General features: G+C 42.2%; 1 protein-coding gene across 4 annotated transcripts; it reads right to left on the bottom strand.

The window, feature by feature from the left end:
- Window positions 1–596: 596 nt before the first annotated feature.
- Window positions 597–13,793, bottom strand: BTR1L (binding to TOMV RNA 1L (long form)). 4 transcript variants are annotated; one of them, XM_087389747.1, is made up of 9 exons: window positions 13,446–13,793; window positions 9,312–9,553; window positions 8,902–9,005; window positions 4,776–4,969; window positions 4,560–4,672; window positions 4,170–4,334; window positions 4,010–4,071; window positions 3,819–3,914; window positions 597–744 (listed from the first exon to the last, which is right to left on the bottom strand). In XM_087389747.1, exons 1-9 carry the CDS (start codon window positions 13,534–13,536, stop codon window positions 708–710), a joined length of 1,104 nt encoding a protein of 367 aa, XP_087245873.1. In that variant the 5' UTR covers window positions 13,537–13,793; the 3' UTR covers window positions 597–707. The 4 variants fall into 4 exon arrangements, with proteins under 4 accessions (XP_087245873.1, XP_087245872.1, XP_087245870.1 ...); XM_087389746.1 differs by lacking the exon at window positions 597–744 and adding an exon at window positions 1,011–1,083; XM_087389744.1 differs by lacking the exon at window positions 597–744 and adding an exon at window positions 3,264–3,426.
- Window positions 13,794–14,072: the final 279 nt, after the last annotated feature.

Below are 14,072 nucleotides of genomic sequence, written 5' to 3'. Positions count from 1 at the left end.
CTTATCTAGGACTTCAAGATGATTTTGAGTTATTCTATGTAAAACATCTAGACTTTGTAGATGTACTCTAGTAATAGATCATAAGTTCTATTGCTTCCATAATAAGTTCCCTTTTTAATTTGCACTTTGATATATAGTCTTCCACTCACATTGATCTAATACAATTCTTGCATCTATTTAGATCAAACGTTTGCTACTACATTCCACTTCAAAGTCATTGACTCCTACAATTTACCACAACCACTTTCACATTTTGCTAAATGTTACATGCTTCTAGAGGTCCACTACATTCTTATGAAGATGGAACATCTCGTTGTGGAGACTCTAGATACATTGGACATTGACTTGAACTTCTTCGAGCCATTTCCCTCCAATAGAGACATCTTATTGGTGTTGGCTCATTTACTTGAACACAAGCATAATGTTGAAAACTTAAAATCTATCTTGGGTTTGTGTCTAAAAACTGCATGTACTATCGGTGTGGAAATGTTTCTTGAACACTTATCACTTCACCTTTGATGACAATAATCTAAGAGAAAGCACCTCAAGGATTTTGCAAACAATATCCAATTCCAACATGTTGCTTCATTATATACCAAATGTATGTTTAGTTGGGACTTGCAACTTACAACTTACAAAGAGATTAGAAAAGGTGCAGCACAAACTATAAGCCAAGTTTGAAATCAACCAACCCAAAAGATATCTTGCTATTCGACATGATTGACAACGGTCACTTTGTTTTCCCTCGTAGACAAAGCATGCGCCAAAAATGCAAACGAGGTCATGAAGAATGTGCTATTTTACAGAGTTTAATAGAAGGAGAAACCATGAGCAGCAACAAACATATTGTTGCAGATTGCAACAGGCTCTGTCCAACAACAATGATGATAGACAAGCATACACAAGTAAAGATTTGAAGAATGTGAAATCAACAAGCAAGCACATCGCAAGCAATCCTGGACGTGAGCGAAACACAACAGCAAATGCTTGTACTCGAGAAGAAAACTTGCAATACTTTTAGCTTATTATCGACACTCCTTGTAATCCATGTGTTTCTTGCAAAAATCTTTCTTCAAGAAGCAACTGCAAGAGCCAAGTGAAACAACCACCATAACTCTTAGAAACACATATACCCATCTTAATCGAGAATTCAAATAAGACAAATCTAAGATTTGTAATACTTGTGCGAAGTCTCTCGCTCCGATAAATTATCAAAGCTATTCTTCTTTTTTTTTTGGCAAAAAAGAGACTTCTATTAAGTATTAAAGAAAACCGTTAGAGCAAGCTCCATACGGGAATGTCAAAGCTATTCTCAAATCAGTGCTACAACCAACTGAGCCTACACGCAATGTCTCAAAGCTTAATCCAATCGAAGCACGCCTTGTCTCCGTACAGATACCATTTGCACAAATCAGAGAGCTAAACTATGAGGGAAAATACAATCTACGAGGAAGCATAATTTACATGATGGAAAGTGTTGAAAACACACAGCAAGCCTTGTCACGATTCCTCAGACAATGATGATGGATGCTTGCTTGTAGGAATTAAGCGAAAGCTAGAATACAAACATTGTTACATGAGCGCTTTGGTCCGACCGTTGCTAAGGAAGCTTATCTCAACGCCACTGTGTGTGGAATAACATAACACTTAGCCATGACTGGATTAATCACATCACCTCAATGCAACACACCTTGCAAGCAAAAGCCACTGACTGCCACCTCAAACAATCCAAACTGCGATGACGATTTTGACACAGATACACTATTGCATGGGCTATTTACTTCACAAGTCGTTGACTACAATGACTCTATTACACAAATTGCGACATCCGTAGGCCATTCCCCTCAATCATTTTAAAGACTCCCACTACGAAGGACTATGCTTCCCATCACTATTCTTTGAGAGAGGAAATACTCTCAAATAGCCAATCGCAATTACCAGAGAATCGCAAAGTGGGAGCTACTACATGTTTCTTTGTTTCAAAGAACAAGAGCATCATGGGGAAGAAAGTTGCATAGAGAAACTTCTTTCTTGGAATCGATTCACCTATTTCTAACGGGAGACGCTAGTAGTGGTAAAATGTTTACCTTGCAAACAATAGTGCAAGGACTACTCTGCACCTACAAACGAGCGGTCAAGTCAAACGTCAACTTGCCATCCATATTATTAATGGCATATATAAGCAAGGCAACATTTAACATAGGTGCCCATGCAGCCCTACTCTTGCCACTTCTATCTCAAGTGACAAATAATCTCACATATAAAAAGATCGATAGACTTGGTGCACAATATAAAAATCTAAGGCTAATCGTTTTTTATGAAGTATCCCTACTTGGACAAAGTATGCTAAACCTAATTGACACACGACTTCGATCAATCAAGCATACTCATTCAAAACCATTCAACGGATTGGACGTCATATTCTACAGAGATCTATGCCAAGCAAGGCCCATTAGAGATGCATGGATATTCAAGAAGCCCAAGGCTTCCACCAACCTATTTCAACCATCAAACTAGGAAGACAACATATGATGCTACCAACTAAGATTAACAATGCGACAAAGAGACCAAAAATTCATAGAAACATTTAACAAGATTAGAATTGCACAACACACCAACGATGACTCGCAATACTTGAACAACACTTTCCTTTGGTGACCGGATGCACACACCAACATCGCTCACCTTTTCTACACGAATGTACAGCAATAAAAACACAACCAAAACGTCTTCGAGAAGTTGCTTGGCCACACTCTCATTCCCCATGCAATTGACAAAAAAAGCAAGTCATGCAACAAACAAGTCAAAGCCCCCGCAAACCCTCAAGCAACAACTAGCTTGCATGCAACCCTGGCATTTAAACAAGGGATGATAGACGAGACCTGCGGCGGGAACGTAGACATTCCTGACGGTCTACGATGCAGATGGCACATTCCAACATCTCAATGTTAACGGCCAACACACAATAATATGGATCAACTTCCACAACAACAGTGTCGGCTCAAGAACACGATATGAAAACCAACACCTGTACAACGACGCGATCTCACCAACATGGACACCAATAAAGCAAATCACAAAAGTTAACATATGCTTTCACCTTTATATTGGTCTATCACACACAATTCTGCTACACTCAAACTACTGGCTAGCAGCCAAACAAAATTTCCACATCTGCTTCCCGATTCTTTATAACTTTGACAAAAAATGGCATACTTCCCACAGCAGTTGCCTTTGTCAGATAGCAGTGGTCCATTCAAAACTTTGGTGCAATACAAAATTCCAGTTTTTCACTTTTGAAAGCAAAGGTTGGAAATCTTGAATGTGTGGAGCAAAATAAAAGGCGTGAGGAATAAAGCACAATGCTGCTGGTAAGTGTCTACACTTGCAGTATCAAAATAACAATAAAATGCACTCCAGAGACATCTGAGTCATTGATAAAGATAAGATTGGTGAGCTTCGATGTGAATGATATGAAAGCACCATGCTGTCAAGTGTCATTACAAACCTCAACGTAAATTCTACAATCAAAATAGAATTGATCCATAAAATCAACCATCCTCAAAACACTTGAGTACCCCTAGAATTGAAACAAATGTCTCCGCAGCTCAAAGCATCTGATTTCTCAAGATCTCTATAGCTAGCTACACAAAAATCTTTGCAACTCTTGCGGAATACGAAGTCAATGTAAACAATAGGTAACTTGGCCAAAGCTCAAACTCATTATGACCACTCCATCACAATATCCCTAATTGAAATAAATGAAATTTGTAAGGGAAACATTTCACTTATGGCCTAAAAACCAGTTCGATCGTCACCTCTCAAGCTCAGAGTTCAGGCTCTGATGGACTTTCTGAGTAACCAATTGCTGCGCCAGACGTACACCATCCGCAGTTCCAGTGATAGTCACTTTGCTGCATGGACAAGGTTTAAGGAAAACCCTATAATATCAGTATAGTCAGCTTCAAAACTAAAAACTGATGCTCGTAACAACAGTTGAGAAATGTACCGGTTTGTTGTGCCAGCCAAAAAATCACCTCGGTCAGAAATTTTGATTCTTACACCACTTGTCTGCCCATGGCCAAAGAAACCAGCAGATGATTTACCATATTAAAAAAGTTGCCACGACACTTCAAAGTAGAATTGTACATTCAAAAACAAAAGCAGACCTGCTGAATGTCTGTGATTGTCTTTCCTCCCCGCCCTACAATAGCACCTATATGCTCATCTGGTACAGCTAAAGTTACAGAAGTGGTCATTGGACCTGCTGGCACCACAGGTACAGAAAGCTGGATGGGTGATGTATGTACAGGAACCAAAGGAGGAATCAGACCCTGCAAAGAAGTCAAGTTATTCCCTTGATACTAACCTGCGCTCTTCAATAATCAAAGCAGAAAAAAATTACAATCCATGATGCATAATTTATCTTTAATATAAAACCTGTTGGCACATTAAAAGACTGCTTTAATTGCCAAAATTAGAAGTTGCTACTCACTATCATACCATTCAAACAACTGAAAACATTGTACAACAAATGGTTTGAAAATTTGAGAACCCACCTTAGTGCGAAAATTATCATTTACACCATTAGGTGGATAGGGTGTGTAGGCCATTGATGAAATTGTTGTAGCAGCAAGACGACCTCGCAGGCCTAACACACTAGATGCTGCACCTGGAAAATAAGAATAGACAAGACAGTATTACAAAGCTGGACAGTTGACGTCTACATTAAACTGTGAGTCTGGACAGAACCCCATTTTAATGAGATGCCTTACCAGCATACGAACGTGAGATAGATGCAAACTGGTTATAGTTTGGATCCTCTGAAAGCTTATTGATAATAAGTGCAACTGCGCGCAGTTGCTGATCTAGAGTCCCTGATACAGTAACAATACGGTCACTCAGCCCTGGCATCGTTTGCTCTAAAGGCGAAAGCTTGATGCTTGCATTTGATGTTTCCACAAATGACCTGCATCATCATGAGAAGGGTTCCAAGGGCCGTTAAGTCTCAAGTTCTTGTTGCTAACAGAGCATAATGGAAAACATGAATTGAGATCCATGAAAAGTATATACATTTTAAGTTATGACATCAAACGCCATAATTCATTGAAATGATGAAAAATATGTTCTTTGAAGTTTATCTTATTACAAGTAGTGATGCCACTCTTTGAAAGCATGTAGAATTGCCAAACATCTCCTCATCATAAACATGGTAAGTGAGTTCTTTGTCATGAAACTTTCTGCTTTCAAAACCTATCACACCATGCTCTTGCCTTAAAACAGCCATAAATCCTTTGTCAATAACATCTGCCTTCACATTAAATGACCATGAAAAATGGGGGCATACCAATCAAAAAACACATCAGTTTTCATGAGATTTTCAAGAGGGGCTTTCCCTTTGGCAAAGTGACGTATGGAACGCCTGTAGAAGGAGGCAAGGCCCAAAAATCCTCTCAACTGGGTGGGATGTGGGGCTGCATGTCAACATCCTCCACCCGAAGTACTCGGTTTGGTTACATGCAACTGTGAGATGAGGGTCTGCATGTCAACATCCTCCACCCGAAGTACTCCCTATCTAAGGTTGGTTCCATGCAATGCATACATGACGATCTCTTTCTTGAGTTCCATGGCCATATGCCTTGCTGAAATAAGCTGATTGGGCATTCCCATACTGCTCGGCTGTCCCCGCATTCCTCACTTTGCATACTTCCCTGTGCTCAGAAGTCCATTTCTCCATAAGGCTTTCTGCTGCCCAATACAGTTGGAAGCCTGGGGGCTGCTGCAACCTTTTTGCCATGCCCCCATAGGCACTGCCCACATTTGCCCCCATTTTTGAACGAATTAACAGAACTCAAAACAAGTGCTCCAGAGCCAACTCTCTGGAAGCTGGTGTCAACATCCTCAGTGCCTCTAAAGAGTGTACGGAAGGCTGACACAGCACGTACGGGGCTGTATGGACCTGCAGCGATGGATCCAGGGGCTGGAAAGTGGCCTGACAGATGGCGGGAACGACAGGGCTCATAGGCACCTGTTTGGAGAGGCATATGGGCCAGTAAGAAAGCCTAGAACAGTGGTCCAGGCATGGGCAGAACTGCCTGGGCCACTGGCTGGATGCTACGTGGCCAAGGGGGGCCTGCCTGTTCGGTTTTCACATACCAAGGGGCTGGGCCCCAGTCGGTTGTGGAGGCTGCAAAAGTCGGCCATATCAAGGCTGCTGGGCAGTTTTATTGGGGACCTCCTGGCCCCTATTATTATCTATATAAAGAGTCCTTCTAGGGATCATAGTTCATCCACTAGACCAGCAATTGGAGAGCAGATTGGAGTAGCCCAAAGCCAGCTTGAAGAACTTCCATTGGACCAAAGAAGGTGGCTGATACCTGCATTCATTGTCCCACGGTTGAAATCTTTTAATTGCATGCACTTGAATTATGTTAGAGATTTACTTCTTGAATATTACGGGTTTTTCTTGCGTATAGTACGAGAGTAGGACAAATGGAGAGGTGAGTTATTGAGAGATTTTGACAGATTGTGAGAGATTGGACTAGAGATCCTAAAATGATTGGTAATCAGCCTTGAAACCCTAAAATGAATTGGTAATCAGTATTAAAACCCTAAAACGAATTGATTATCAGCCGAGAAGCCCTGAAAACGAGTCTCTTCTGGTAGAAACTCAGTTTGGATCCTCAATTCGCAGCAGATAATCACCAAGATAGATTTCGAATTTTATAGATAATTTTAAAAAAAAAACATCTGATACTTGATCTGATGGGGGGCAGCAATAGATTTCTTCTTGGAAACAAAACAAACTGAGAGAGGGGGAGTACAACTCTTCAATGAATCTAGGAGCACTGAGGCTCTTCTTTAATAGCCTTGGCCTAGCAAAAGCTAGACCTGCTTTTCTAAAGCTACTTTTACAAAAGCTGAGCTTTCCTACTTTTAGCCCAACTTGGGGCAGCTTTCTTGATGTTTTTAGAACCCCATGGGGCCCTCCTTAATGGCGCCATCTTCTTGGCCTTGTGGGACCTGCTTTATGGCACTTGCTCCATCATTTGTGAGACTTTTTGCACTCTTCCAAGTCTTACACAATCATCAACACTTTAACCCATTAAAGGTTAGTGAAATGCATGCATTCGTAGTTCTTGGGCTAATCCTAGTCCCTTGTGGGCGTCCCCACAGTTCTCTTTTACCAATGCAAAGCAAAAGTAAAACCAATAAAATGTATTTTAGTTAACCAAAGTCAACTTTCTTTGACTGTAGTCAATTTAATAAAGACTCCTCTTTATTTCTGGGAAGAAATGCCAATTGGTGACAATTGGTCAAAGCCCTTAAGTATTGACTGCTTGAGGAGTTGTGCAAAAAATGTCCTCTTGTTAGGGTCTCTACAGAGAAGCGTCAAGAAGTTTTGCAACAGGGTTTGAGGTTCACTAAGCATCCGTGTCTTTTTCTTCGAAAGGTTGTGAGTCTCTACAAAAAAACTTGTTAGAGTTTAGTAAGCTTTGGGCACAAGACGATTGTTAGAAATCACAACAGAGGGTACCCGCAGCAGAAGATTGTCAAGGATATTTTGTTGTATGTGACCCCATTGTGAGCCCTTGTCCAGGGATAGTCAGGCACGAGTTATGTAGGTTAGTCTCCCAGCCTTAGGTCAAGACATAAAATCAGTCCTTGTTCACTAGTACCCACTAGAGAACAGTAGGTTAGTGTTTCTGTCTTAGGGTTCTAGGTAGGTCTAGGTCTAAGCCTAGGATAGGAACCTAGAAGACCCCCTTAGGGCTGAGCCAATGAGCTCCCATCAAGGGAAAATGGGCTGGGGGAAGGAGATCATTAAAATTGAAGGTTGGCTTGGAGAAACACCGCACTAGTTCTTGGTGTAATAATTAGACACAATCTATCATTATGAACACCGCCGCAACGCAGTCTCTAGCCTGAGCACCCGTCGTCATGCAGCCTTTTGCCGCATCTTTGCCCACAGCCCATGCAAATCATAGGTTGTCGGTCACTAACTAACTCCAACGAACATCCAAACCCATGCAGATCATTAAAATTGAAGGTTAGCTTGGAGAAACCACCGCACTGGTTCTTGGTGTAATAATTAGACACAATCTATTACTTGGCACCACACCCATGCAGATCATTGAAATTGAAGGTTGGCTTGGAAAAACCACCGCACTGGTTCTTGGTGTAATAATTAGACACAATCTATCATTCTGAACACCGCCGCAATGCATTCTCTAGCATGAGCACCCGTCGTCGTGTACCCTTTTGCCGCATCTTTGCCCATAGCCCATGCAAATCATAGGTTGTCGGTCGCTGACTAACTCCAACGGACATCCAAACCATGTAATGGCTTGTTCATATAAGAATCTGGCGGTGGATCTTGCATCAGCCTTAACCGTGGCTCTTCCTTCTATCCACTTGGTGAAGTAGTCGGTGGCCAGGATGATGTATCGGGCCCCGGTCCTCTTAGCTATTGGGCTTATGGGACCAATGAAATCGATGCCCCATTTTTCGATGGGTTGGACAAGTGGAGGGTCCATAGTGGACAGCAGGCTACCTTTCCAAAAGAGTTTTGGACAGCCTAAATGGGACGCAGCTATCTAGGCAGGTCTTGAATCACCAAATCGCCTTCTATAGTTGAAGGTGGACACAGTAAGATCCTCCAAGTAGAAGCATTAAACCGTAGAAGAACACACACACATGATTAGATGTGAGGACAACCATCACTAAAAGTTTCAACAAGATCGTGACCCTCAAGGGTTGAAGACCAAAGAACCTCACCATTGGAGAAAATTACACAACTTGGCTGTCATGAAACTCCAAACCCATACACATATTATGCTATAAAGCGATTCACTTTAAACTGATTGCATGCACATGAGGAAAGGCAGCTCCATAACATACTTTATTGTGGCACCTCCCTTGCCAATAATTGCTCCACAGACACTGTTAGGAACAATAAGTTTAACTTGATTTGTCTTCAAGTCACGCCCGTTATCATTTTCCACCTGTTGATACATATAGAAAAACACAAGGAGCCAAAAATGAGTGCCCACAGTCATTAAGACAGACCAAGGATTCCTTCCGTTACCAGAGTGAGCTGCATCTCATTTCCACATTAGCAAAATTTCTTAAACATACTTTTCCTGTTGATTTGAACTCATTGTTCAGCACAACTACAAGAAGACAGAACAATTTAGAAGCGGATGCAGCGTTTGCATCAGTATGGTTGGTAATGTTCGTAGTCTGTTTGCACTCCTCCACAAAAAAGGTGAAATAAAAAAGTTAAAACACAATGGAAATGTCAGTCTTACCTCAATGAGTATCTTTGAGAGAATCAGATGAAAAGCTGTCAAAACTTCTTTAATTGTCCCACTCAGAGCTATTATGCGATCAGAAGTTCCTGGAAAATACTCATGATTTCGAGAAAGCTGAATCCTGGCACCTGACTGAGATTGAAATTCGCTGATAGTGGATCCACCCTTCCCAATGACTGATCCTGCTGCTGCATTTGATATAAGAAATCGGATGCCAGATATAGCAGTATTTACTATTTCTGTGCAACCATAGTGAGGATAAGCAATTAGCAGTGTCATGATGCTCAGACTGTGAGGCTTAGGAGACGAGGTAAGAAACACATTAAGAATTTTGTTTCCCCCTAATTAGCCTTACAGTCTTGGCAGCTTAAGATTAAACTTTCATAGGGTAGAACATATCCAATCTTGCAGTTCTAATTTTAATTTTAAAGAGCGAATGAACAAAAGGAAAAAAGACAAAAGAGAAGAAGAGGGTCTGTAAGTGTGGAAGAGAATAAGAAGATATAAATAACTTGGTAAGCAAAGCCATGCACAGTGGAAGCCCAAGGTTTAATTCACTGACACTTAAATAGCTGAGTGCATTGCTTTGTGCAAGAGGAGCGACCAAGCTGTAAAATGAAGACCAAGATAAGGAGAAAGACATGCTTTTGCAGCCAACAAGGAGGCAAGTCAAGTTAAGCTCAGAGGGACTCCTTAAAGGGAAATAGAACAAGGAGCGAATAAGGACATCATAACACTAACTCTGATAGTTCCAACAGGGTGTGTTATTATTGCAGGAAACCAAGTCATTTTATCACAAACTGCCCACAGAGAAGAGAGGTAGCAGCGAAAAGGAGCGGGGGGGGGGGGGGGGGGGGGGGTTCTTAGAAGCAACGAGCACCACTGAGGCATTAAATGTTGGTTGGTGCTGAAGTCTTTATACCATCAGAGGCTAAGCAAGTCAAATGCAGCGATTGAGGCTTAATCAAAAGAAGCCAAGATGCATGGAGGGGTGAAGTGCATAGAGAGTCTCGCATCAAATGGAGGAAGTACCTTCGTGACAATGAGGATCAGTCTACTGATGATGAACTGGTCGAAATAGAAGGCTTTCTAAGCAGACTTAGTACAGAGATTGAGGCATAACATGGGGGAGAGATTATACAGACACACACATCCCATCCATATATATATATATGGGATGTGTGTGTGTGTAAAGGGGGGGGGGGGGGGGGGGAGAGAGAGAGAGAGAGAGAGAGAGAGAGAGAGATGAATCCAAGAGCGTTCCCAAGCTCATCCTCTAAAAACAAAACAATTACTGCAGTTTTAACCTCATGACAGTCACCATAAGGTTTTAAACCATTAACTCCATCATGCATAACAATAGTCACTGCTATGACATCCCCACAACATTATCAGCACCCAATAGTGTATGTAGACCATAGAATAAACAGATGCTCATGAAACGTTTCAATACTTGGACACATGAAACGTTTAAAAATGTTTCAAAAGAATAAGGGGAGTTGGGTCTCATTTGATGCAAATTTATGCCCTGCATACATTTTGTATGCTGAAAACTATGCAAAACAAGCTTTAAATTCACAAAATGGCTTCATACAATACCTATAAGCCCAAAGATTTTTTTCAAAGTATTCATTCCTCAGTGCTCACTGAGCATTAGATTGTGAGCTTTGAACTTTAAAATAGCAATATAGAGACTAGATTACGAAGTTCAAAGTCTTTGACGCACAAAAGTCCATAAATACACCAGACGACCATCAAAACTACTTTCAAATACTTGAAAATGGCCAAAAGAAGCTAATAATACAAGGATAGGGCTTTGGGCAGTGGTTCCAAATTTCAACCTAATGTGTCCAAAACCCCTTCAAGAAAGTGGCCCATTTTCCTTCCTTAATCTCTTACCCCTTGTTAACAGCCAGCTGAGGTCCAGCCTCATCCTGCACCCTTCGTTACGAATGTGGACTGCTGTATCTGACTCATCATGAAGTTCTGTAAATGACCGTAAATGAGCTGCATCCTCTTTCCCTTACCTCTTGTTGCCAATCTGTGACCCTTGTTTCGTTGCTTGTAGAGGGCTGCTCCTCAGCTAGTCCCTCTTAATGATAGCAAGCTGCCCTTCTCTAGCTTCATCCTCCCCTTGCTTGCAGTGGGCCCTCCTCCCTCATTTGAGCTTGGCATTCAAGTCCAGCCTTGGCAGCCTCCTCCCCTTCTCTGCCAGCATGGACTACTAAACCTGCCTCATATGGTGGAGTTTGTAGAGCGCTGCCTCCCATCACCTCCCTACAGTAATTGTGCACATAAATGAGTAGCACCAATGTGTTCTCCTGCCCACCATGGTCTCTTTCCCAGAATCACAAAAAGTTAAAAACATTTTGAGGAGAGAACCTTCAAGTGCTACGAAAGACAGATGGTGGCATATGTATTGCCACTCATCAAGTTTGATTCGTACTTTTGGCACATTCAAAATTTGCTTTGCAGATATTTAAATGCTGCATTTATATTGTTCTAGGTCTTTTGAATACATGAATGCTCTTCTTGTGTGTGTCTAAAAATTAATCAAATGGACAATGAAGTTTAAAGCCTTAACTCTCATTCTCTATTCAAGTTTCACTTAACACTGATCCCTTTCCTGACTTCAGGAACGTTACACTCTCTCTCTATTCCAGATTCAGTTTGACATAGGTGCTAGTTCCTCTGAATGAGCCACCTTCATTGGGGGAGACGCTTCAGATATACACATTGGGGAGGGTTGGACCATCGTGGTCCAGAATTAAAAGGGCTTTGCATACGGTGTGAGAATCTAAAGGCTCATAAAAGTCCAGAGGTACTGCAGGCATCACCTTGCTTTTATTTATTACTATTTCCAGGCGTAGGTAGCTACATAATATCAATGATAGATCCACAAGGTAATAACCATTTAAATAGAAATGCCATCCCATCCATGATTTGAAAATGAGCACGTAGCGGCTGAGAGCATAGGTACGTTACAATATAGACAGTGTGCACAGGTTTGGAGAGGTTAGCAGCATCCAAAATGCCTCAGCCTGTGACCCACTGGTAAGCACAGCTCCCTTCACCCCTGGATACTGCACATGACTAGGAGATCAAGAGAGAAAGCCAAGTCCATGATAAGATTTGAGAAATTCGAGGCTGTTATTACAGCACATTTCGTTATCATCCTCTATTGGAAGAAGTGCTGTGCACTCGTTAAATGAGCTTCAGCCCATTTTACAAACAGATCACAGCCACAAAAAGGGCACTTCGTTCACGGGGACACATACCACTCAAATGCACCTTAATAGCTTACATAAAATCTGTAGCTAGGGAGACGTTAAGAATCTCTCTCTCTCTCTCTCTCTCAAATTTGGATCCTGCGGTATTTGATATGCCTTCTTTCAGTTTCAATATTCCCAATAAATTAATTCTACTGCGCGCGCATCGTTATACGTATTAAACAAATTTAGGAATATTTCCCTGCCCCGTTCCCATGCCTAAAAAGTACCGAATAAAATTGGTCAACAAAACGAATACGGTAGAACTACAAACACCAATAAATCTAGGAAAAGTCAAATCACAAAGATGGATTCAGATCGTCCAAGTATAAGATATGAAGCGCACTCGTCGGCAGATTTGAGATTTTACCGAGGTCAAGGAACGGACTAAATGGCAACCATAGAGAATACTCCAGGCAGCATAAGGGAATCGCCAATCTAAGCTCCCAAGGGCTTACAAATTGAGGCACCCCGTGTGCAACCCGGGCATTAAGTCGCTGAAAAGCATTTTGTGCAGTTGAAATTTGCAGGTTATTAATAGAGCTGCATTGCCCTGTTAGCGCAGAAGGTTGCTCGCTAGAAATTTTTATTTAGCCGCACTAAAACGGCAGATCCAAAAGCGTGGATGTTGTAGCAATGAATAGATTAATAATTCGCTAATGCGTGTCCCAACCAAATGGAAGCCACGGGAAACAGTATCAACATAATAAGCAGTGTGTTTTCTCACTCCCTACGAGCACGCAAAAATCTTTTGCAAAGCTGAACTGGGAACCCTAGCGTGGAATGCACGCCACCGCGCCAAGGAATCGGGCGGTAAAACCAAGTCAAATCCCGATGAAAAGATAGGAAGGAGAGGGGGTACCTGGAGGCGACTCCGAGGGGAGGCTAGGCGAGGAGGAGGAGGGGGGAGGAGAAACGGAATTGTCTGATTGAGGAGAGCGCGGAGACTCCATGATGTGCAAGAAACGGGGTGAGCAATCGGCATGAGCTCCAGAAGCTAAGGAGCAGGGAGGGGGGAGCCAGGAAGCAGCATTGGGATGGAAAGGGGAAGGAGGGAGGAGGTCTTGGCTATGGCGATGAGGCTGTGGTGGCTATGGCGATGAGGCTGTGGTGGCTATGGCTATGGCTATGGCGATGGTAAAGCTTCAGAAATAGCAAAGCCCACAAATGAAAATGAAGAAGACGAAGACGATGACATGAAGGATGAAGAGACACACACACATTTTCTCCCCACCCTCCCTCAACCTAACCTCTTCCCTCTTACCCTCGGTTTGCAATCGATACTCCCTCTGTCTAGCTAGCTGATTCTTCATTGTGGGTCATGATCTCTGGGGTCCTAGGCACACATGATTCCTTGGCCCAAGAATCTCGCTTGCCGTGCACGTGCGCACATGTGTGTGTGTGTGTGTCTCGGTCTTCTTTCTTCAAGGACCTTTCTTCTCCGGCTCGGCTCACACCCCTTGAGGAGGAAACAAAATTGGAAGCTTGG

The sequence above is a fragment of the Dipteris shenzhenensis genome, chromosome 18 (assembly GCF_047967505.1).
Source record: "Dipteris shenzhenensis isolate YYH24624 ecotype China chromosome 18, Dip_SZ_1.0, whole genome shotgun sequence".
Lineage (NCBI taxonomy): Eukaryota > Viridiplantae > Streptophyta > Polypodiopsida > Gleicheniales > Dipteridaceae > Dipteris > Dipteris shenzhenensis.
Note: the sequence above shows the minus strand (reverse complement) of the source record. Positions and strands in the feature narration are given on the sequence as shown.